A 24,867-nucleotide genomic window follows, 5' to 3' on the forward strand; every position below is an offset into this window, starting at 1 on the left:
GGAGTTGCTCTCCTTGAGTTGTCTTGTAATCTACATTACATGGACAGGCATAGCCAGGGCTTTGGCAGCAGCTGAGCAAAGATGTGCTGTGGAGAGCAAGCTGGAAAATAACGAGTTGTCAGGAGAGATTCATAGATTTCAAGGCCAGAAGGGATCATGAGATCATCTAATCTGACCTCCTGTATAACACAGGGCAGAGAATCTCTCCTATTTATCCCTGCATTAAGTCCAATAACTTGCGTTTGGCTAAAATACTATCTTTCAGAAAGGCATCCAGTCTTGACTTGAAGACATCAAGCGATGGGCAATCCAGTCCTCCCCTTCCCTTGGTAGTTTGTTCCCATGGTTAATCGCCCTCACTGTTAAACATTTGTGCCTTATTTCTAATTTGAATTTGTCTGGGTTCGGCTTTCAGCCATTGGTTTTTGTTCGGTCTTTTTGTGCCAATTTACAGGAGAAAAGAGAGGACACAATGTATAGGAAGAGGGAGGCTATTCCAGGCATCGGAAGTGGTATGAAAGACAGGCCCGGAGATGCAAAAGGGAACATCAGGATGAGCGGATATATAAATCCAACATAGCAGTAAATCATAATTCATACTGTAAATCAATAAGGAGCGAGGTCACAGTTCACAGCTGTGATCCTGACCTAGGAACCCTTACAAGCCCTAGACCTTACCTCCGTCTAGCAGCAACTTGACAGTCACGTAGTCGTCAGCGAGCACAGCGTAATGAAGAGCCGTGCATCCCTTGAAACTGGCTCGGTTGTTCAGACGGTTGTTGAAATCATCCTCCCGGGTTACCAGAACTGCAGAAGGAGACGAGTGAACATGCAGCTCAATAAAGTGGGGCAAAGTAAAGATCCGGTTGGGTTAAAAATGCACCTGGCTTTTCACAGGGTGAAACAATGAAAATTGTCAAAATAAGCAGTTTGTGCCCCCAGGTATAATTCCCAAAGGATGAGGAGTGGAGGCCCCTGGTTACCAGTCCCACCCCCCACACTACCCCTTCAGAAGAGGGACAATGGGAGGAAAGCGCTGTCCCACTCTCCATCCAATCAGGTTTACGAGGCAGCCATCATTCAGCATTTGGAGGTGAGGAAGGTGCTGAAGGCCTGCTTATCTTCTCAGGAAACTGCCCAGCGCCCCAGGGGAGGCTGCTGGTCAGCCGTTATCCCCACCCCAGTGGGCAGGAGCCACGGTGGTTGGGGAGGGAGGTTTCTAGCAGTCTCACTCCATGCCCTCACAGCTGTAACAGGAGGAGGGCGAGTTTGCTGGAAGCCTGGGCCCCTTCTCTGCCAAGTGAAAGAGGTCTCAGAGGTGCTACTAGCGGTCCATTATCTTCACCTTCGCTGGCAGCAGCGGGGATACCAGAGTGGAAGCAAGAACCTTTCTTCTCACAGACCCCTCCCTCCCACCCAACCCTGCAACTTCAAATGCCTCTTTTTCATTTGACTGAAATTACTTTTAAATACAAGTGAGCAATATGGAGACTTCTGCTTTATAGTCCATCTCCATCTCCTATGGCAAATCAGGGTTAGGACAAGCCTCTGGGCACAACTACATCACCACCTGTTCTGTGTGCATCTGCATACTGGACGCACACACTCCCCACAGTAATAGTACACTGCACTTACTATGCAGCTTTCTTTGCCCACCTGCCATCTGCCCACTAATCCAGCTCTGTTGGGGCTGCCTCAAACAGTCCACACCTCTCAGAAGCTTCAAACGGCTACCAGGAAAAAACAAAAACCAACCAACCTACCAGAAATACCTTCTCCCCTCAAAGGTAAATAATTATCCTGGCCTGAGGTCCAGGAAGCACAATATTCAGCTTAAGGTTTTTTATATATATATATATATATATATTCTCTCACTGTTGTCTTGTGCTCCCTTGTCCTCTGTACCCACCACTTATTCTTTGTCATATACTTAGACTGTAAACTCCTTGAGGCAGGGACTGTCCTTTTGTTCTGGGTTTGTACAGAACCTAGCACAATGAGATCCAGGGCCATGAGTGGGGCTCCTAGTGCTACCGCAACAGAAAACATACTATTTCATGACCCCTTAAGGATGCCTGGAATCCCTTTTTCCAGTGGTGTAATGCACTTGTTTCTAGCACTGGTAGATCCCATGGAATCTGACCATAAAACCGTGATCCTCTTACAAACAGAAACATTATTTCCGGTGGTTTCTAAAATCAATTAGCTATCATTTTCTTCTCCCACTGAGCTCCACAGAGGCGAATGAATGTATGAACAGCCTGTAGAGGCAGCCCCTCTAAAACATGCACTCTCAGTCCAAAACAAAGTTGGTACAGGATGTTCCAATGCAGGTTTGATAGGTACTCTGTATTCAGGTGGGTAATCCTGAAATATTAGGAGTAGCTACAGATCAGGATTGAGATTCGTTACCAGAGCTGCGTACAGGGGAAAAATGCACCACACCTGTTCCATGCCTAGCTCCAGCCACAGCCACCAGCCCCACACTTGCCTTGAGCAATATGGTATTTTAAAGTAATAAAGCGAGGAAGTAAATACAAACAATTTCAACAAACTCTCAGATAAACTACTGCAACTGACAATGCTGATTCATCCGCACAGCTAGATCGAGACGACCTCAGACCACTCTACAGTAACATAGAGAGCGGCTCCGAGTCCTTACTGGGGAGTTCAGTGCAGCACATCAGTATGTCAGCAGGGCTGCATAATCTGAGCAACTCTATTCTCATTCCTGGAACTCAATGTGCCACCCCATGTCCCTTCCCTGGGATATGTTATATCCTCACCCCCTGCCAAACCCATCCCAAACCCATCCCTTAGCACATACTCTCCTGGATGGGGACCTGCATTCTGAGTGTTTTTTGGAAACAGACTTCCAGGCATTATGAAATAATGATAAACCAATCATCTTTGCCTTTGGAAACCTTTTCTTCCATCATAAGGCACATGAAGTTTTCACTCCATCCCTCAGTGGGCAGAAGTCCCAGTGAGACAACCACTGTATGCCCAGTTTGCACTGCATATGACCTACTTCACAAGGCCCATTTTCCAGGGCCTGTATAGAGTTGCTATCTTTAACTGGGGAGAGTGGCCTTTCCCAGTCAGACTGGTCTGTTTGTATTCACCTGTTGTCTCTTGTCTTTTACTTAGACTGTAAAGGGAAAGGACTGCCTTTATGTTCCATGTCCGTAAGCTGTCTAATGCAATGATAGCCTGATTGGTGGCTGGATTTCTCTGTGTTACCGCCATACAAATAAAAAATAACAAAAAGTTTAAAGTGCATTAACAGCAGTCAGTCCAGTGAACAACAAAGATTTATTTTAATGCTATTTGATTAGTCCAAGGTTTGGCACAAATCTCCCAAGCAACAGAATCTCACGCTTGACCTCCCCAACAGGGTTCCCGCAAGCCAGCCATGTCCCCAGCATTCACCAGTCTCTTCCCAGCCCAGAGGCTGCAATCTCTCCGTCCGCAACTTAATTCTCAGTGTAAATGTGGCTAGGCTGATGGAATAATTCTTCCATCATCCTAGTTACCACCTCTCGGAGAGATGGATTAGACACCCTGATGGAAACACCCCTTCTGTTGATGTAGGAAGTGTCTGCGCTCCTGTAGTAGGAAGACAGCCTGAAACGTACAGCCTTGTATCAGAAGTCTGGTGTGAGGCCTGAACCAAAGTAGTGGTTAAGCTTTGCTGATATACAGCAAAGAAACAAAGCTAGCAGAAGCCAGACTCTGCCTGCTTGCAAGCTCACAGAACCTGGCGAGAACAGGCAGAGCCTGACTTCTGCTCGCTTTGCAATTATATCAGCAAAGCTTGACCACTGCTTTGGTTCAGGTCTCAGACCTCACAACAGGCTTCTGACACAAGGCCGTACGGTTCAGGTTCTCTTCCTACAACAGCTATGGCACTACAGCAGGAGAGGTACAGCACCGCAAGTGTCTCACCGTGGCACAGACATACCCTGAGAGTGCTCATGGCTGACAGAAACAACCTGCACCGCCCCATCACAGGCAAAGGAGGACACCAGGAGCTGCATAAGGCTCCACCTTAGAGGCCAGACAGCCCATTGAAGAAACTGTTCTGAGATCAAAATGGGGCCATGTGATCAGAAAGCCAGAAGATTTAGAGATAGCATTGACTGACTAACATCCAATAACACGCAGCGCAATCCTCTCATCTGTTAGGGGATTCAGGCTTCTGCCTTGGCCCCCACCCTAGACATCACCATTTGCTGTTCTCTTGACTGGCTGTTTTACTCCGTGGTTGTTGGTTTTGGCTGATATTGTGTTTTACTTGCCTTTGATTTTCAAAGAAAGGGACGCTATAATACCAGCCACTGGAGTCACTGAACCCTGACCCCTGCCATGTGACATGTGACCCCTGCCATGTACCTTTTATAACCCTGACCCATGTCATATGACTGAGGCCAGAAAATAAAGATCAGTCACCCTTTTGTTATACTCTCCTCTCCCCCGGGCAGTCAATCCTCAGAAGTGTGGATCCAGCAGCCTTTCTCCTGGCTTGCCTTAACCTAGCTGGAGTTATTTCGAAGCACAGAGTCCCGGGGGGGGGGGGGGGGGTGTTACAGCCCCACCATTAGGCGTAAGTGACAGGAAGGGCCTTGCACATGCTGTCGTTGAGTGAACATCTCCGACACGGCAGGCTACTTTCCGCTCTTGGATGTGTGTGCTTAACTCTTAGTGACTTCAGCGGGAATACGTGTGCATAGCCAATGGCAGAACAGGCCCTTTGACTGTAAGCTCCTGCAGGCAAGGACTTTGCAGTGAGGATCTTGTACAGCTCCGAGCACAGAACAACTGGTGACAATAATAACAGACACAGAACGTGAACCATCTGCAATGCACCGTGTCTATATTACCTTCCCATAACTACTGCTTGAGTCCAAAACCACCTAAAAGTTGCAATAAAACCTACGTACAATCCTGTAACTAATAGCCAAGCCCATTCCAGCCCAGCATCTCTGCTAATAAAACCCAGCACCTGCAAAGAGAGCAATTAACGTGACGCTCCCTTCCTTCTGCGGGCATTTTCTATAAGCATACATGGTGTGTATGTATATTTATTTATTTTTCTTCATTTCCTATCCAGGGAGGGGCAAGATAATGAACTGCGTGCGTCAGGGAAGATGAATCTGAGATACTAGGGAGCAGTGCAGTAAAAAGATTAAAGTGTTATTATTGTTGGGTTTTTTCCCCCATGGTCCGTTGTGACAGCTCGGCCGTCATCTGTAAAAAATGTCTCAGCAAGAGATAATCATCGGAAACTCAATAAAGCGTCAGGGGAAGCCTCGTCTGCCATCAATCACTGGGTGCCTGGAAATTTTCAGGCCTCTGTCTCCCTTCCTGCCATCCATATAAATGTCTGCAATATATTTTGTGCAGTGCGTATGGCGTGTATCCCCCTGATTTGGAAGTTTTTATGAAAAAATATTTATACAAGAAATATGCAAATCGGTTTTAAAAAGAGGCAGTTTCGCTATCTCCCTCTCTCTTTCTCTTTTTAAAAATGCAACTGAATTTATTCTTTTTAATAAAACATGTCAACCAAAGAATTAATGCAACTTCTAACTGAGTGGACTTATTTCTACCCACTCCTAAAAAATAAAATACATTAGTTTAGAGAACGGTATGCAGACAAAAACAATTAACTTTATTGGTTGATATACTTTGTCTTAAATAAAGTCTATGCACATGCATTATGTATTGGCACTCCATTGTTCATTTTTTTAATGTTGTTTCATGCATTTTGCATTTGCCGCTACAGCAGCCTGATGCATGTGTGTTCGCAGCTCCCATCAAGGAGAGGGTCGGTAGAACTAATACGTTACAATGAGGGATGAGAGAAAGGAGGATTTAAAAATAAAATAACACCCTGTCAAAATTGCTCTAGAGTTGATCCATCTTCTGAACGTGCATTTTATCAAAGGCAAAGGTTGAAAGATTACACCTTCATTTGACTTTATCTCACTTTAAGCTCCCAGCAATGAGGCCAAAATGCTGTACTAAACTAATGGACAATCTCATTACACAGTTCTGTCTTTGCTACCAGACTAATTAGCAGTATTTTATTCTGCAAATAATGCAGGAGAAGCACTATTTGCCTTTGATAATGTAATCAGTTTTCCTAAATTTGCTCCACACAATAAGCAGGAAATGTTTAATTTCTGAGCCAAAGGTCAAAGTGTAAGAGCTATAGTTCATTTAGTTACAAGGGCCAGGAAAGGTTGGCGTGCTGGTAGCTGCATGAGTTGTGGTGAGGTGATACGGAATGGGACCAGAAAGATACTGCTTAGACTTGCCTTCCTCAGGGAGAATGTTTGGCATCTTGGACTCATTGGCTCTCACAAGCTAAGGTCTTGCTCACTACTTAGATGGATGAGACACCTCTAAAGAGAGCCGGATGGCACAGGAAGTGGCGCTGGTGACTCAGTTGGTGATGCCCTTTTACCTGGGTCAGGACTAAACCAACATCCCAATTTTGGGAGCACTGCTGTGCTGGAGTCTGTTTCACCTCAGACGTGAAACTGATGCTGACCATGAACGACCATAAAAGATCCAACTGCATTCAGAGCATGGAGGTTAGCACTAATACTCTTGCCCAACGCCAAACAGGTGCAATCAGTCTGTCCACAGAACATTCCCCGACTAGAGAAGTTATTCAGGGTTTTACATCCACTTCTAAAAACTTGCGCAGTGCTGCTGGTGCAAGAACAGCCTTATTTCACCCCAGAGGTGGCTGCATTTGAGTGGATGATGTAAACCGTCTATCTATAATTTTGAATAGTGCTTTGGCATTCCTCCAGATAAAAGTGGCTTTATAAATGTAAGTCAGCAGGCGGCAATGTTTCCAAGTCACCTCCAGGATACTGAAGGATGTCTGCTCACAAAAGTATTTTACAGGGTTACATAATCGTTTCTCTAATCTTGACAGACACACAAACCCTCCTCCCCTTCAGTTAGACAGCATGTAAAGGGAACGTGAAGCAGTTTCTTGAAGTGAGGTGACATTTCCATTTTGATCCCAGGAAACAAGATTTTAGGACATTAGACTCACCGGCAAGTCCCCACTGAACCACACTTTTATCTGTGGCTGCTAATGGGCAATCCAACCACCAGGCCCAAAGGGACACAAACATAAGCGTTTGCCTTACAAAATGATACACTTATATTCATTTACCCATTCAAAAAGGAAGTAGATTTTAAAAAACGTATTAGCTCCTTTTGCCAGCATCAACCTGCTATACAGAATTACAAAGACTATGTATTACACACAAAAAACTAGGTTAACAGAACATTACTGAAGTTGCAAAGTCAAGTACACTTTGCAAGTAGGTTTCATGGATATTTGCTGATGGCAGAAGAATGGTGAGACTCAGGGTTCCTCGGTTCCATTCCAGGCTCTGGAGGGGAGTGTGTTCTAGTGGGCCCAGACTCTTCTGGGTTCAATTCCCTGCCATGCTTGACTCCTTCTGCCCTGTCCCCTCCAACCTGGCCCAGACCTGTCTCTTCCAGACTCTTGGTTTCTTGTCCCAGTCCTATTCTCCTTAAGTACCCAGTCCCAATCTCCACTTCTCAGGCTCCTCCTCCTCGCCCAGCCAGTCCTAGTCTCCTCCTCCAGGTTCACTATCCAGTCCCAATCTTCTCCCCGCCACCCTCCAGTCCTTCCCCCTCCCCAGTGCCAGTCTCCTTTCCCAGCTAATACCAGTTTCTCCCCTCCCACTCTTTTTTTTTTTTTTTTTAAAGTTTGCAGGAGCTGGTAGGGAGCAGTGTGCTGTGAGAGAAGCAGAGCCTTTGATCAGAGCAGAGCCCTGACTAGGGGACAGGGCTTCCCTGATTAGGGGGGCCTATAAAGGCAGACAAGCAACCAGCCAGAGGCACAGGAGCCAGCAAACAGAGCTGGAAACAGGGGAGTTTGAGTGGGAGTTTAGGGGAGGGAGTGTGTGGTGTTCTGGTTTTGTTTTTTGTGTGTGTGTTTCCCTTTTTTCTCCGTGACAGGCGCTTAGGAGGGAAGGCTATGACAGCTACAGAGGCAGCAGTGACAGCGACCCAAGGAATGGAAGAGGCAATGAAGATGACTGGATGTGAAAACTGTGGCATGTATGTTACCCTGGAGCAAGTACCTGAAAAGAGCTTCTTTTGTATGAAGTGCCACCTGATAGAGCTGATGGAGAAGATCTAAGATTTGGAGATGCAGATAGAAACTATGGTTCAGTTTTGAAGGGATTTGAGCAGATGATGGAGGAAGGAAGGAGAGAGGAGGCTGAAGCGAAAACTCAAGACTCGCAGATGCAAGCTGGACTGCAGAACTCTGAGGGGAGACTGCTGGGTGAGGAAAGTGGCCAGTGGAAGCATGTGACTATGAGAACCAGGCAGAGGAAAAGACCAGCTAGAGAAGGAGAAACAGAGCTCAGGAACAGGTTTCCTGAGTTTGAAAATGAAGAAGGGGCACAGCAGGCAGTAACAGAAAATGGGAGAACAAGGGAGAAGAGAAGAGCAACAAGTCCTACAAGAAGAGGGGGAGAGTCAATGGAGGACAGCCAGAGTTCTGAGCCCCAGGAGGATACAGGATGACTCACAGAAGATGGCAAGTGAGAACAAAAGGACTTGTTTTTATACTCATCCAACAACAACCAGATTCCTGAAGGGCCTCATGAGAACTTTCCCACCTGGGTGAAACCAACACCGCAATGGGATCCTAATTTTGATCTTTCAGTACTTACTAGACCTCCCTTTGAACCGCTAGCCACCTGCTCCATGTCCTACCTCTCTATGAAGATCACCTTTCTAGTCACCATATAGAGGACTTGCAACCAGAAAGAACAGAAGGGTGAAAGGCTGGAGAATCGCACCAACACCAGGAAGAGGCAGTCTACGTGACTGGGGACTCCCTACTAAGAAGAACGGACAAGCCTGTCACCAGAGCTGATCCGGAGAACAGAAGGGTGTGCAGTCTGCCAGGAGCCAAGATACGGAATGTGGACCTGAGGCTTAAGAGGATCCTAATTGCAGCTGCAAAGAATCCACTGATTGCCCTTCAGATGGGAGCAAATGATACAGCTAAATTCTTGCTGGAACACATCAAAGCAGTCTATGCCAGGCTGGGGAAGACTCTTAAAGAAATGGTGGCTCAGGTGATCTTCCATGGGATTCTGCCTGTCCCTAGAGGAGGCGAGCAAAGGCGAGACACGATTATGATGAGCAACAGATGGCTCAGGCCTTGGTGCTATAAGGAGGGCTCTGGGATGTTCGACCATTGTGAGGCAGTCATGGACAGAGGACAGTTCTCATGGGATGGACTCCACCTGAATGGGAAGGGAAATAGACTTCTGGGATTGGGCTGGCATAACTGATTAAAAGAGTTTAAACTAGGAATTCAGGGGAGATGGTTGGGAGATGCTCATGTAATCTCCAAGCCTGATTCTAACATTGAGTGGTAGGAAAATCAAGTAAGAGAGGTTACAGCAATAGATTAAGGAACAACAGAGGGTAGGAGAATGGACATCAAGAGGAAAGATAGTGTCACTGGTATTGGAACTAACAGTCAGGTAGGTGATACCGGCAGTAGAATGACTGTACCTAATCGGGTGAGGCATCTGGATGAAGCTGAGCAAAAACAACTAAGATGTCTGGACACCAATGCAAGGAGCCTGGGTAACAAAATTGAGGAACTAGAACTGTTGGTGCAGGAAGTGAAACCAGATATTTAACAGAAACATGGTGAAATAGTAGTGATGTCTGTCGCACAGCTATTGAAGGGTATGTGCTGCTCTGGAAAGACAGAAATAAAGGTAAAGGTGGTGGAATATCATCGAATATTAATGAGGAGGTAGATTGTAAAGAAATTAGAAGTGATGGAATGGATAAAACAGAATCTATTTGGGTCAAAATCACTTTGGGGAAGAAAGGTAACAAAGGCTCTCCTGGGATAGTGCTTGGGGTCTGCTACAGACCCCCATGATCCAATTTGGATATGGATAGAGACCTCTTTAATATTTTTAATGAAATAAATACTACTGGGAGTTGTGTGATTATGGGAGACTTTAATTTCCCAGACACAGATTGGGGGACAAGTGTTATGAACAATGGTAGGGCCCAGATATTCCTGGATGTGATAGCTGACAGATTTCCTCACCAAATAGCCTCTGAACCTACAAGAGGTGATGCAATTTTAGGTTTAATATTGGTAAGTAGCAAGGGCCTCATAGAACTAGCTGTAGAGGACAGCTAATTCAGTTTAAACTAAATGGAAGGATAAACAAAAGTAGGTTTGCAACTAGGGTCCTTGACTGCAAAAAGGCAAACCTAAAAAAATTAAGGGAATTAGTTAGGGAAGTGGACTGGACTGAAGAACTCAAGTCAAGGATCAGAATGTGGAGGAAGCTTGGAATTACTTTAAGTCAAAGTTGCAGAACCTATCTCAAGCCTGCATCCTAAGCAAGGGGAAAGATTCATAGGGAAGGGTTGCAGATCAAACTGGATGAGCAAGCTTCTCAAACAGGTGAAAAAGAGAAAGCCCAAAGCCTACAAGGAATGGAAGATGGGAAGAAACAGCAAGGAAAGCTACCCCTTGGAGGTCAGAGAGTGTAGGGGGAAAGTGAGAAAAACCAAAAGCTAAGCAGGTTGGATCTTGCAAAGGACGTTAAAACCAATAGTAAAAGGTTTTATATAAATAAAATGAAAAAAGGTTTTATATAAATAAAAATGAAACAAGGAAAGAAGAAGTGGGACTGCTAAACACTGAGGATGGGCTGGAGATTAAAGATCTATGCATGGCCCAACCCCTAAATGACTACTTTGCCTGAGTTTTTAATAAGGCTAACGACGAGCTTAGGTGTAGTGGCAGGGTGGCTAATGGAAATGAGCTTACAGAAGTAGCAATTACCACATCTGAGATCTAAGTCAAACTCAAACAGGTTAATGGGACCCACTTGGGGGGCGGGGCCCAGATAATCTCCATCCAAGAATATTAAAGGAACTGGCACATGGCATTGCTAGCCCAATACCAAGGATTTTAAAGGAATCCATAAACTCAGGGGTCATACCTTATGACTGGAGAATTGCTAATACAGTACCTATTTTTAACAAAGGGGAAAAAAAGGGTCCAGGAAACTACAGGCCCGTTAGTTTGACCTCGATTGTATGCAAGGTCTCTTGGAACAAATTTTGAAAGAGAAATTAGTTATGGAAATATAGGTAAACAGTAATTAGGATAAAATACAACATAGTTTTGCAAAAAGTAGATCATGCCAGACCAACCTGATCTCTTTGAGAAGATAACTGATTTTGTAGACAAAGGAAAAGCAGTAAATCTAATTTACCTGGGTGTTAGTAAGACATTTGATACAGCTCCACATGGGAAATTATTAGTTCAATTGGAGAAGATGGGGATCAGTATGAGAACTGAAAGGTGGATAAGGAAATGGCTAAAGGGGAGACTATAATGGGTCATACTGAAAGGTGAACTGTCAGTCTGGAGGGAAGTCACTAGTGGAGCTCCTCAGGGATTGGTCTTGGGACCAATCTTATTTAACATTTTCATTCATGACCTTGGCACAAAAAGTGGGAAGGTGCTAATGAAATTTGCAGACGACACAAAGTTGGGAGGTACTACAATGGTCCCTTCTGGCCTTAAAAGTCTATGAGTCTATGTTCTCAGTATCCTTGCCCAGCCTATCCCAGTTCTTCTCTCCCAGCATTTTGTCTGATGTGTCTGTTCCATTCCCTCCCACTGGCTCCCAGTCCGCCCCAGCTCCTTGTCTAAGTCTCTTTCCCCAGCAAGTCCCAGTTCTCCCCCCAACACCCTAGCTACTTGTCTGAACACCCCCCAACCCACCGTGCTAAGCCCCAGTCTCCTGGTCCATACAGTCCGTCTCCTTCTCTTCCTCCAACAGCTCTTCTGCCAATCCCATATTCCCTGCCCAACCAACTGGTGCCCAAATCTCCCACCATTTCCTTCATAGGTTTTAAGTCCCAGTCTCGCCCCAGCTCCCAGTCCCCTTGCCCAACCAGTCCCAGCGTCCCCCACGGCAGCTCCCAGTCCCAGCCTCCTTGCCTAGCCAGTCTCAGTCTCCACCCTCCCAGTCACTGTCTCTCTTCCTTCAGTCTCCGTTTCACTATGGTCCTTCACCTAATCTACTCCTTTCCCTCCCCCAGGTCCAGCTTTTGTCTCCTATGCACTCAATATTACCCGTAAATGGAGATTCTTTATGATGCATGGGCCCTATCTGTATTCCACACGTGGGTGTGCATGCGTACCACGCGCCTGAGATTGGAGATTTCTAGCAAGTAGTATCTGTTTGTCTGCATTTGCGCAGTTGTTCTCCTCGTGCTCCAAACTGAGGGTATAAGGAGTAGTGCAAACCGACGTCACACAGTTCCTCTTTTTACCGTAAATCCAGTCATGATCTGCAGCAGAGGGCGGGTAGCGGAATACAGATAAGGACCACACATCTTGAAGAACCTCCAGTTACACTTAAGTAACCTCCATTTCTTCTTCAAGTGCCTGCCCCAATGGGTATTCCAGATGTAGGTGATTGGTAAGCAGTAGTCAAACAGGAGGGGGTGCAAGAATGCAGGTGGCATAGATGCCTGTAATACTGAAGTCCCCACGGCTGTCTTCACAGAAGAGGTCTGGACTAATGCGCAAAGTTTCCTGAAGTAGGGACAGAACTTCAGGTAGCCGCCCTACAAATGTCCAGCATAAGCACCTCTCAAAGAGATGCTATAGAAGTTGTCTGTGCTCCAGTGGAGTGGACCCTGACCTCCTGTGGGGGAGGAAGAAGTGCCAGTTGATAACAAAGAATAATGCAGTCACAGAGCCACTTAGAGTCTCTGTGAAGATAATGCTTATCATTTTGTTCGCTCCACTAAAGCAACAAATAGTCTAGGCATTTTCCAAAGCCCACTGGACATTGAGAGAGTGATGTCTTCTCTCCTCATGGGAACCATGGTGTTTTGGTTGATTCATGTGATTACCTTGGAGATGTGCTCCCATTCAGACTAACTACAGCAGCTGGGGTCTTCACAAAGGTCTTCTCAGTGGGGGCAGCCCGGATGAGATGAAACAACTACAACTACACCAGTACTAATGTAAAGTCATGGAAGATGGAAGACATTCCAGAGGACTGGAAAAGGGCAAATACAGTGCTCATCTATAAAAAGAGAATAAGGACAACCCGGGGAATTACAGACCAGTCAGCTTATTTCAGTTCCAGGAAAGATAATGGAGCAAATAATTAACCAATCATTTGCAAACACCTAGAAGATAAGTGTGGATTTGTCAGAATGGATTTCTCAGGAACAAAGCATGTCAAACCAACCGAATAGCTTTCTTTGACAGGGTAATAAGCCTTGTAGATAGGTGGGAAGCGGTAGACATGGTATAACTTGACTTTAGTAAGGCTTTTGATACTGTCTCGCTTGACCTACTCATTAACAAACTAGGGAAATACAACCTAAGTGGAGCTACTATAAGGTGGGTGCATAAGTGGTTGGAAAACCCGTTCTCAGAGAGTAGTTATCAGTGGTTCACAGTCAAGCTGAAAGGGCATATCTAGTGGGGTCCTGAAGGGATCAGTTATGGGTTTTGTTCTGTTCAATATCTTCATCAATGATTTAGATAATTGCATAGAGAGTACGCTGATAAGTTTGCAGGTGATATCAAGCTGGGAGGGGTTGCAAGTGCTTTGGAGGATAGGATTAAAATTCAAAACGATCTGGACAAACTGGAGAAATGGTCTGAAGGAAACAGGATGAAATTCAATAAGGGCTAATGCAAAGTACTCCACTTACGAAGGAAAAATCAGTTGAACACATACAGAATGGGAAATGACTGCCTAGGAAGGAGTCCTGCGGAAAGGGATCTGGGGGTCATAGTGGACCACAAGCTAAATATAAGTCAACAGCGTAACACTGTTGCAAAAAAAAGCAAACATCATTCTGGGATGTATTAGCAGGAGTGTTGTAAGCAAGACATGAGAAGTAATTCTTCCACTTTACTCCATGCTGATAAGGTCTCAGCTAGAGTACAGTGTCCAGTTCTGGACACCACATTTCAGGAAAGATGTGGACAAATTGGAGAAAGTCCAGAGAAGAGCAACAAAAATGATAAAAAGTCTAGAAAACATGACCTATGAGGGAAGATTGACAAACCCAAGTTTGTCTAGTCTGGAGAAGAGAAGACTGGGGGTGGGATGGGGAGGCAGATCATGATAACAGTTTTCAAATACATAAAAGGTTGTTAGAAGGAGGAAGGAGAAAAAATGTTCTTGTTAACCTCTGAGGCAACCTTAAATTGCAGCAAGGGTGGTTTAGGTTGGACATTAGGAAAAACTTCTTTTCAGGGCAGTTAAGCACTGGAATAAATTGCCTGTGGAGGTTGTAGAATCTCCATCATTGGAGGTTTTTAAGAGCAGGTTAGACAAACACCTGTCAGGGAGGATGTAGACAATACTTAGTCCTGCCATGAGTGCAGGGGACTGGACTAGATGACCTCTCGAGGTCCTTTCCAGCCGTATGATTCTATGAAACTGCTTCCTCCTCCATGCTGTCTGGTTGGCAGCAAGGCCTTCATTCACAGCATGGAGGAGGTTCACAAGTTCCTTGCTCTCCGTGCCAGGCCCCACCATGACTTGTAGTAGCTGGAAGCAGCAATTACAGGGAAAACCTGGTTTTACTCCTATATCCCTGGACTGGAGCATGCTCAGTTGCTCTGTGAGGATGGTGCACAGTGCACATGCAGTCTGGTCAACACTAGGAGCAGGGAGAGGATGGAGCATAAGAACATAAGAATGGCCATACTGGGTCAGACCAAAGGTCCACCCAGCCCAGTATCCTATCTACCGACAGTGGCCAATGCCAGGTGCCCCAGAGGGAGTGAACCTAACAGGTAAGGATCAAGTGATCTCTCTCCTGCCATCCACCTCCACCTTCTGAAAAAAGAGGCTAGGGACACCATTCCTGACCCATCCTGGCCTGCTCAGTGAGGACAGAATCTTCAGTGATTTAACTACTAAAATCAGAGAAGTTTCTACTGAGCATGTGTGAACTGAGATTTTTCCACAGTTTATAAGCTGACTGCATTTGGTTAGATTCGCACAGATACAGCACAAGCACATCTCTGACTCAAAGGCCAGCAGCCCCTGCTAAATTTCAAGTCCATGTTCCAAAATATGGAGACACTAGAGCTGTTCAAAGAAAAGGTCTGAAGATTTTTTTTTAAATACAAGCAAAACAACATTTTCCATAGCCTCATTCTCAGAAATGGTTGAACCAGTTTGCTGAAATTTTCAAAAAATCAGCCTCAGGCAGACACCCAAACTTAAAAATTTCAGCCCAAATGGTTAAAGTATCATAAAATTATAAGCAAGTGGAAACAGGGTCTTATATTGGAAAATGTTGATAGATTCACAGCATTTAAGGACAAAAGTGACCATTATATGTTCTAGTCTGACCTCCTGTCTATCACAAGCCATTACATTTTACCCTGAGTTATTGAGCTCAATAACTTGCCCAGGTGATTCCAAAACTCCATTTTGTAGCTGGACTTTGCATAGGAGAGAGGAGGGGGTCTCCACTCACAAGAGAAAGTCTATTTAAGCCCGTGGGAGACCCCTCCATTTTGTCTTCAGCTGGTTAAAGAGAGAGCCTCTTCATCCCCAAAGATACCTGAAAGAATCCGGAACAAAGGACAGTAACTACAGGGGGTGTGAGTGATTGCTGGATCCAGACTAGAAGGAGATTAGTCTGTAAAAGAAAGTTTACTGGAACTGGTGAGATTTTATCTGTATTCAGTTTTTATTACTGTACTAGACTTAGACTTGCGTGTTTTAGTTTATTTTGCTTGGTAATTCACTTTGTTCTGTCTGTTACTACTTGGAACCACTTAAATCCTACTTTCTGTATTTAATAAAATCACTTTTTACTTATTAATTAACCCAGAGTATGTATTAATACTTGGGGGGGCTAACAGCTGTGCATATCTCTCTATCAGTGTTATAGAGGGCGAACAATTTATGAGTTTACCCTATATAAGATGTATACAGGGTAAAACGGATTTATTTAGGGTTTGGACCCCATTGGGAGTTGGGCATCTGAGTGTCAAGGACAGGAGCACTTCCTAACTTGCTTTCAATTAAGCCTACAGCTGTTAGGGGACGTGGTTCAGACCTGGATCTGGGTTTGCAACAGGCTAGCGGGTCTGGCTCAAACCAGGCAGGGCACTGAAGTCCTAAGCTGCCAGGGCAGGAAAGCTGGAACAGAAGTAGCCTTGGCACATCAGGTGGCAGCCCCCAGAGGATTTCTGTGATCCAACCCGTCACAAAGGGTACTTACTCACTTTAATCAAGTCACCGCTCAATCTTCTTTTTGATAAACTAAACAGATTGAGCTCACAAGCCCTCCAATCATTTTTGTGGCTCTTTTCTGCACCCCCCGCCCCCATTTTTAAACATCCTTTTACAAATGTGGATGCCAGAACTGGATGCAGTATTTCAGTATCAGTGTCAACAATGCTATAGAGAGAGATAAAATCACCGTCTCCTGGCCACAGCATCACACTGTAAGCTCATGGTCAGTTGCTTGTCCACTATTATCCCTAGATCCTTTTCAGAGTCACTGCTTTCTGGGATATAGTCCCCCATTCTGCAAGTATGGCCTGCATTCCTTGTTCCTAGATGTATCACTTTGCATTTGGCTGTATTAATATGCATTTTGTTTGCACGGGCCCAGCTTACCAAGCCATCCAGAGCACTCTGTAGGACTACCCTGTCATCATTGTTATTTACCACTCTGCCAATCTTTGTGTCATCTGCAAACTTCTTCAGCAGTGAGTTTATATTTACTTCCAGATCACTGATAAAAATGTTGAATAGCATTGGGTCTAGTACCAGTCCCTGCAGAAACCCCCCCTGGAAACACCTCCTGCCGGTGAGAATTCCCTACTGACCAATACTTTTTGAGAGCTGCCAATTAGCCAGTTCTTAATCCATTTAATGTGAATAAGTGGAGCTACTGTAAGAAAGCCTGACCACAAAGAATCGGAGGAGGTATCCAGGCCCCAGGACCTTCAGCAGCTGCAGAAATGTAGGGTAAACAATTACCCTGCTCTACAAAAGGGAAGTGAGCCAGAGTTTTGCTAGTGATTTTAATGGAAGTTGCCTGGGGGAGCTGGATGAGATAAAACACCTTCTATTTAACTTGGAACCATGTCCTTTGCCTCAGTTTTCATAGAGTCATAGGATTTAAGGCCAGAAGAGACCATTTTGATCTGACCTCCCGGATGACACAGGTCAGGGAACCTCCCCCAGTGAATTCTGCATCAAGTCCAATAACTCCTGTTGGAGCTAGAGCATAACTTTTAGAAAAACATCCAGTCCAAAGTCTTCAAGCATTGGAGAATCCACCCCACCCCTAAGTAAATTGTTCCAGTGGGAGAGAGCTCCTCCAGTGGTGGAGTTGAAAGCAATGCAGGAAATGCAGTGGTGCATCTCAGAGGAGTTATCACAGCAGGGTGTTCCCAAGGCTCAGGGTACTCTTCTAGCCTGTGGAGCCTGCTGTTTCAAGTCTGTATTTTGGAGGGCACGGCATATAACAGACCTATGCCTAAAGAATATAACAGATAGCATCTGTCTAAACTTAGAATCATAGAATATCAGAGTTGGAAGGGATCTCAGGAGGTCATCTAGTCCAACCCCATGAGGGAAAGTAAAAAGCACAAGTGGATCAGAATTATCCAAAGGCCTAACTGAACTCTGGGCATAGAGAGAGACATACTGTCCCTGTAAGATAACATGAACAAAAAGTTTAAGTCTTTTATTACCTTCCAATGAATGGAGTCCCTTTTCTTTGGCAGTCTCATACACGCTGTTGAATTCGTCTCCGAGGTTTGGGTCAGCACCAGCTGCAAGCAGGATCTTTACCACACTGTTATAAAACATAATGAGAACAGGATCATCAGGGAGGTTTCTCAGAGAGATCAGATGGAACATCAGGAACTAGACCCCTTTAGAGTCTGCAAAGGAAAAAAATCTCAAGGCACATAAGGCAGGAGAGTACTCAGCAAAAATATGCTGCCAGGAAAGGAGAGTTAAAAAAACTGCACTGCTTAGCAATATTAACAGTCATAAGGCAACTGGACTGAGGAGGCATTCGGAGAAGTGGACTGCTCTGTAGATCCACATGTGCTGTGAAATATACCTATGTTCAACAGAGGCCAAGTCCAAAACATCTGCACAGAAGTGACTGTGTGCCATGCACTACATTTCCAGTTCACTGGACTGGACTGTCATCCCATAATTCACTCTTCACAGTTGAAAATGCACCCAAGCCACACCCAGCAGCCAAACATCTGATGTTCAGGAGACAACTAGCTGCTGTTTTAAGACAAATAAAGATGAAGAATTTGGAGAGAAGACTCCAGGAGGCGAGAGAGAGGGAAGAGAAAACAATGATGATGAAAGCACAGGGTGAGACTATGAGGTACGGTTTTGTTTGCAGACCCTCAGTGAACTGAATTTGGTGATCACAATAGGCCAGTGTCCCTATCACAAAAAACACCGTTGGAATTGACAATACCTGTTACCTTTGGCGGCAGTCCCAGGATAGAGGTTGAGGAAGAGAAATAATCAGATTCTCATTGTCGTTAAAGGTAGTGGTGAGGCATGTTGGTAGGGCAGTGACGAGGGTTGGGGGATCTCCCACTGCTTCTGCTCATGCTTGTCTGGAGGCAGTGGACTGTAGTCTCTAGAGCTGTCCAAACTGTCACCATTCCCCAGCATGACTATTCAGCATCAAAAAGAGACAGGCTAGATTTGGTGCAGAGACCTCTGTGTTTCTAAACCAAACAACCATCAGGCAAGAATTAGATTTCTTACCATTTCTGAAAACAGCTTGAAGCCTGTTATTCTTTTTCCTGGGTTCCGGCCTTCCATGGCAACTAGCCAGTAAAATGTTATACAGTATTCATCACAGGCGAGATAGCTTACAGGCTGGCAGAGGTTCTTGACTATGCGCACCACAGATTGACGGACATGCATCTGCAGGCTGCATCTTGTCAAGTCACATTTAAAATTTACCTTGAGTTCCTCCCCCATTTACCCCTTTACAGTAAATACAATTAGCAAAATGGAAGGCGGGTGTTTTGTACTTTCAATAAGATACATTAGCAGAGGTGTATTTCTTGCCTTCCACAGTTCAAGTCTCGATTGCATATAAAGTCCAATCTAGAGGACTGAGCACAAAGTTGCGATTCAGGAGACCCGTGTTCTCAACTATATCACCAATTTCTTGTGAGATTGTAGGGAATTCACTAGGTTCACATTTTCAGAAGTGGCTTTAGTTTTGAGTCTGTTTTTTCAAGAGGTGCCTAGAATCTGCATCTCCCACTGATTTCAAATGAAGCTGTGAGTGTTTCACTCTTCTGAAATCCATGCTCCCATGTTGTTGAAATGGAGCATTCAAGATCAAAATGGTCTCCTGAATCAGTAACCTGTTCTCTGCACTATTTACCACGTCCCCTAATTTTTGTGTCATCTGCAAACCTTAACAGTGATCATTTTATGTTTTCTTCCAGTTCATTGATAAAAATGTTAAACAGCTAAGAACCAATCTCTGTGGGATCCCACTGAAACACATCCATTCTATGATGATTCCCCATTTACAATATTTTGAGTCCTACCAGTTAGCCATCTTTTAATCCATTTATTGTGTGCCATTCTAATTTTTTAATCAAAATGTGCAGTATCAAGACAAACTCTGCTAGCCATAGATTTCTTCTTGCATCCCTTTACTTCCCGCATCAATGTCCTACAATTCCTAGCTTCTGATTTATATTCATTACTATCAACTTCCCCTTTCTTCCATTTGTTTAAACAGCACAGCTTCTTCCTCAGCTGTGCGATTGTGCTTTTTGGGCATTTAATAAAGTGTTCTTAAATAATTCCCAATATCATTAACGTTTTTCTGATTAGATCCTTCTTCCCAGCGATTTCGCTCATAATTGTTTTGAGCTTTGTGAAATTGGCCCTTTTAAAGCAGCAAGTATATATAAAATTGATTTGGATTTTATTCTGTTGTAAATGTGACCAAGAAGTCATGTTCACTTGTACCGAAGTTATCATCTTTAATGATGTGCTCAGTTTCTTTTCTGTCAAGATGAGGTCTATATGCAATTTTCTGAGGTTGGATGCAACACTTTTTAAGTTAGGAAATTGTCATCTGTAGTATCACGCATGTGGTTGGATTAGATGACCACAGTGGCCCCTTCTGGCCCTTAACATATGAACTCATGAATCATTTCTAAATGCAGAGCAGATTGCCTTCAATACACTGATGATATACAAGCATGTCTTTATTGTCCTGTGGATCCTACATTTAAAGGACTGTTTGGAGGAGATGTCTGTCTGGATGCATCACTGTCACCTTGTTCTTAGTCTTCAGTAAACAGGTGCCAGACAGGAGTCATGGATACCAGGGGCTCTTTCCTCTTTTGGGTCCCCTGTTCAAAGGTAGCGAGCTAGGTTAAAGATACCGGCACTATCTTCAACCACACCCTTACCATGGAAAACCCCAAGTCTGAGACAAAGGTACAAAATCTGTGGTAGTGGTGGGGAGTTTCATTTGTGCAATTTGCACTACTATTCTGTCACAGCCGTGCATACCAGATCAATTACTGCAACTCTCTCTCTCTCAGCAGGGCTTCCAGCAGTGCCTCTCTAACATGTGCAGCTTGTCCAGAATGCTCCAAGCTGGTATTGTTGCAATTTAAAGCCCTTAGCAATGAAGGTACATTCAAGTCCTCCTCTTCAGCCTTGTCCTGAAGGGTATCTGCAGTCAAAGACTGTCTGGTTTTTAAGGGTCTCCACTACTGACAGGCTATGACATATCATAGGGTCCGTCCTCTCCATCTTAAGAATCAAAAACCCACTTTAAGAAGAATGAGCCCAAGTTCCAGCATGGGACTTGAACCCACAACCTTCTGGCCCAGAGTGAATACACAGCCACCGAATGAGTCATACTGCTAGCACAAAAACAGTGTCTCATAACTTCCTTGGCAACTCCCTCCATCAGCTTTTCCCTTCTCCCTGAATGTGTTTGTTGAGCGTTCTTCCCATCTACCATTTATCTACCACCAACCTCTATGCTCTCAGCAACTCTTAGGAAGGCTCTTTTTCTTCATTATTAACTCAGACCAGTAGAATTTTCTTGATAACGTTTATTTTCATAAAAACGTTAAAGAGCTACAGAGAGGCAGTGTTGAATAGCGGTGAGAGTAGGAGGACATGGAGGCAGAACTCCTGGGTTCTGTTCTGTACAACTGTCTGCTTCATTTTCCCCATCTGTAAGTATGTAGCCCTACTTCTCTACCTCATAAGGCTGCTGGGAGGCTGAACTGTTTATAAAATAGCAGCACGAGTCACTACTGGGAGTCTAACCTTAACTCTAAAATTTGATAATACAGAACCGTGTCCCAAGACGACAGCTCTGATACAGTATGTCACACATTCCAAACCAATTCCCATCCGACTGCTGTAAAAAGGAAGTGAAAAGAGCTTGCTGGTCTAAACTCAAAAGGACAATCATCTTCTGTACGATCAGCCTCTCTATCCATCCAATCATCCTTCACTCTAACCTCCTCCTTCTGTGACATGCGGTCCCCTCCAGGCAACTAATGTCACTGAATTTTCCTTCACAGGACCAACCAGACATTTCTGGAGTCACAAGTACTGATTGCACCTCTCCAATTTGCAGGTAATAAGACATTCAAGCAAAGTAGCCTTTGCTAATAGTGCAGTGGAAATACAGAAGTCGCCATACTCATCAACAAAGCGTGTGAACATAATCAGAGGAAATAAGGCAACTTGAAAATATATATAAAATTGTATATAGTTTTTTATATACATATAACAAGGATGCAGTATGGGATAGTGGTCAGAGCAAGGGAACAGGGCCAGGTGTCCTGGGTTCTATTGCCTGCTGTCACTGAGTCATTGGGTGACAATGAGCAAAACACCACTCCTCTGGCCCTCAGTTTTCATACCTGTAAAATGGGGGTAATTCTTTCCTACCTCTGAGGGAAGTTGTGAGGCTTAATTAAGCTTTATAAACCATTATGAGATCCACTGATGACAGTGCTGTGAAGAACAGCAGAGAGGAAAGTACATTCCATCATTATTTGTGCCCTGTTCTTTTTTCTGCACCAGCTCACAATTATTACTGGTAAGTGAGTCAGTGCAAAAGCTGTGATTTAAATCCAGGATTCCCCTCACCTTGTTTTATGATGTACCTCCTGTTCATTCCCTCTATCAGGCTACTGGGTGGCTCTGGCAGAGTACTACTCTCCCATCAGCGAGGTGGTGTGCTCAGAAGAGGACTGCAGTGTGTCTGAGCTGTAAAGGCAGGCTTTCCTCAATAACTCACCTGTGCTCAACAGCCTCATCAAGCCCTGGGTTTAATTTGCTGATCGAGTTTTAATTTGATCAGAGGCAGAGGCTGTTCATCCGTGCAAATATAAATCTGAATTGACCCTGGTGATGACTCAGAGGGCAATGCTTAACTAAAGTTCACTGGGCAGTGCAATCGATTGCAGTAAGTGCGTTCTGCAGTTAGAGGCTGGGCCAGCATATTGTTAAGAAAAAAAAGAGCAAGGCACCTGGGGTGAGAAAACTGGCCTTGGCTGGGTCTGCACCGCAAAGCTACCAAAACTCAGGCAGCTGGAGTTGGTGAACCAAGAAGGGCAGTGATCTTAGTGACCAGGAGTTACAAAGCACAATGCAAGGGCTTCAAGGGATTTTGATGAGGGGCAGTGCTGGGCTTTATTGGAAGCTGCAAGTCCTGCTGGACACAAAGAGGATCCCTAGAACAGTTGTATCATAACTTTCTGTAGAGCTCAGCATGGGAATAGAGGCGTGGTTGTAAGGAAAGAGCAGTTACTTACCTTCCCGTAACTGTAATTCTTTAATATGTTGTCATCCGTGTGGACCCCAAACTAGACGACATCTCACAGAATCAGAGTGACTGTGTCCATGGCATACAAGAGCTTAGTCTCCTGAGGGCTGTAATACTTTGGTTTAATTTCAGTTTCTGGGATTAGTGGGCAGATGCTGGGTGGTGTTGGTGGCCTGTGATACACAGGAAGTCAGACTAGATGATCGGGTTGTCCCTTGTGGCTTTAAAACCTATGACTATAAGGTACATAACCATTCTCTCTTCTCTGAGTCTGTGTATGTGGGGATCCCACTCCAGGTCACTGGTAAGCTGTGTCCCAACTGGACTGTGGGACTGAAGAGTCATGACTGCCACTAACTAAACAGCGATTGCAACACTGCCCTGCCAGGTCTGGCATCTGCCCTTGCAGCTACATCGAGGGTTCAGTGTTTAATCAGAGTCAGGGAGCTATTCCATTTAGCTGCCTCGCAAATTTCAGCTGTGGGGATGCTCCTGAAACATGCAGAGAGAGAATACATGTGGGAGAACTGAGGGATGCTAGTGGCCACTCCACCCTTTATGCCCTCGGGTGAGGGAACAAGGACATAACTCATACAGGAGCGGCCCTACGGACACTGCTATTCAAAAGATTTCAATCTTGCACGCATGGGCTGCATGTGTCCCTAGCACGGGATCCCCACGGGCACCTACTCGAAGAAAACCAAACTGCAACATCCGATGCAACACCCAAGGGACATCATCAGAGCCTCATCTCCAACTGGCTCTATGCAAAGGCAGCACACCTGCATAGCTAGCACATTATGCATGCACGTCTACATGCCAATGAAGCTTCTGACTCTAGAAGCTTCAGGATATTTATCCCAGTTGCCTAGCTCTGCTTCAGAGACCACTGAATTATATGCCTAAAGTGGAAAGACTGAAAGCGAGGCTATGAAGCAGACATATGTACCTAATATAGGTACTAGACTGTGCCAGTTAATCACATCACTGCCTATAGACACTGAGAGAATAGCTCCAGACAAGTCACACTCATTATATGCCTTAGAACATACACACCAATCTATACCATGCATGATGCACTGTTACTACTAATAAAAAACATGTATGTACATCTAATGCGCTGTAAAGTGCTGTTCACTCAAAGAAGAGACATATTCCCCAGTCACAAAGAGCTAACAATTGAAACCAGGTGAGACACAGGAGAGGGAGGGCCAGGGGATTAGCAAGCAGGAGAAGCAGGGAAAAATTGCACAGAGAGGTAGGGTGTTTTGGAGGGATCTGAAAGAGGAAAGACCAGGTGCTTGGTGGGTAAGCAAAGGGAGGGTGATCCAGACGTGTGGGATTGCAGCAGAGAGGGCATGAAGCTGAAAGTGGGAGAAGGAGATGGAACTGGGGAAGAGGATAAAGTGAGAGGATTGGAAAAAGTAAGACGTGAGAGCAGCGGTGAAAGCAGAGACATATCACAGATGCAGCAAGATTACGCATGGCCTTGTGAGCAAGGACAAGGAACACTCCATTAAGAGATAGGGAACCAAGGGAGGAACTCAGTTAAAAGCATTAGCAGGTGTGGACAGGGATGCATTACGTGAGAAAGGGCACACGTACAAATACATAACCCTAGGACTAGCCCCTGCTCCTTTAAGAGAGCATTACGGGATCTTTAAAAGGGAAAGTTTCACAGTGGGACACACACATGTAGAGATTTGACTAGAGTTGGGGTCCCTTCCTTCTTACTGAAACTCCTTCTGGAGAGCAACTTCTTTCACAGCACCTACAGGGGATCAGCTGACTAGGGCCTCTGCTCGGCTCTGTCATTTATTGGTGTTAGGTGCGAACTGCTCATTTCAGTGCAGAGTGGGGATCGACTGTTGGCATGGGGGAACTAGAGGAATTATAGAT

General features: G+C 44.9%; 1 protein-coding gene across 2 annotated transcripts in view; it reads right to left on the reverse strand.

Moving 5' to 3' along the window:
* The window catches only part of CLPB (caseinolytic mitochondrial matrix peptidase chaperone subunit B), a 142,581-nt gene that overhangs the window by 93,426 nt on the left and 24,288 nt on the right, over nucleotides 1-24,867 (reverse strand). For both annotated transcript variants that reach the window (XM_043526986.1, XM_037913924.2), the window contains 2 exons: nucleotides 17,843-17,946; nucleotides 679-807 (listed from right to left, as the gene is read on the reverse strand). In XM_043526986.1, coding sequence (XP_043382921.1) covers nucleotides 679-807; nucleotides 17,843-17,946 — 233 coding nt within the window. The remainder of the gene's footprint in view (nucleotides 1-678; nucleotides 808-17,842; nucleotides 17,947-24,867) is intronic.

This window comes from Chelonia mydas, chromosome 1 (assembly GCF_015237465.2).
Source record: "Chelonia mydas isolate rCheMyd1 chromosome 1, rCheMyd1.pri.v2, whole genome shotgun sequence".
Taxonomy (NCBI): Eukaryota; Metazoa; Chordata; order Testudines; family Cheloniidae; genus Chelonia; species Chelonia mydas.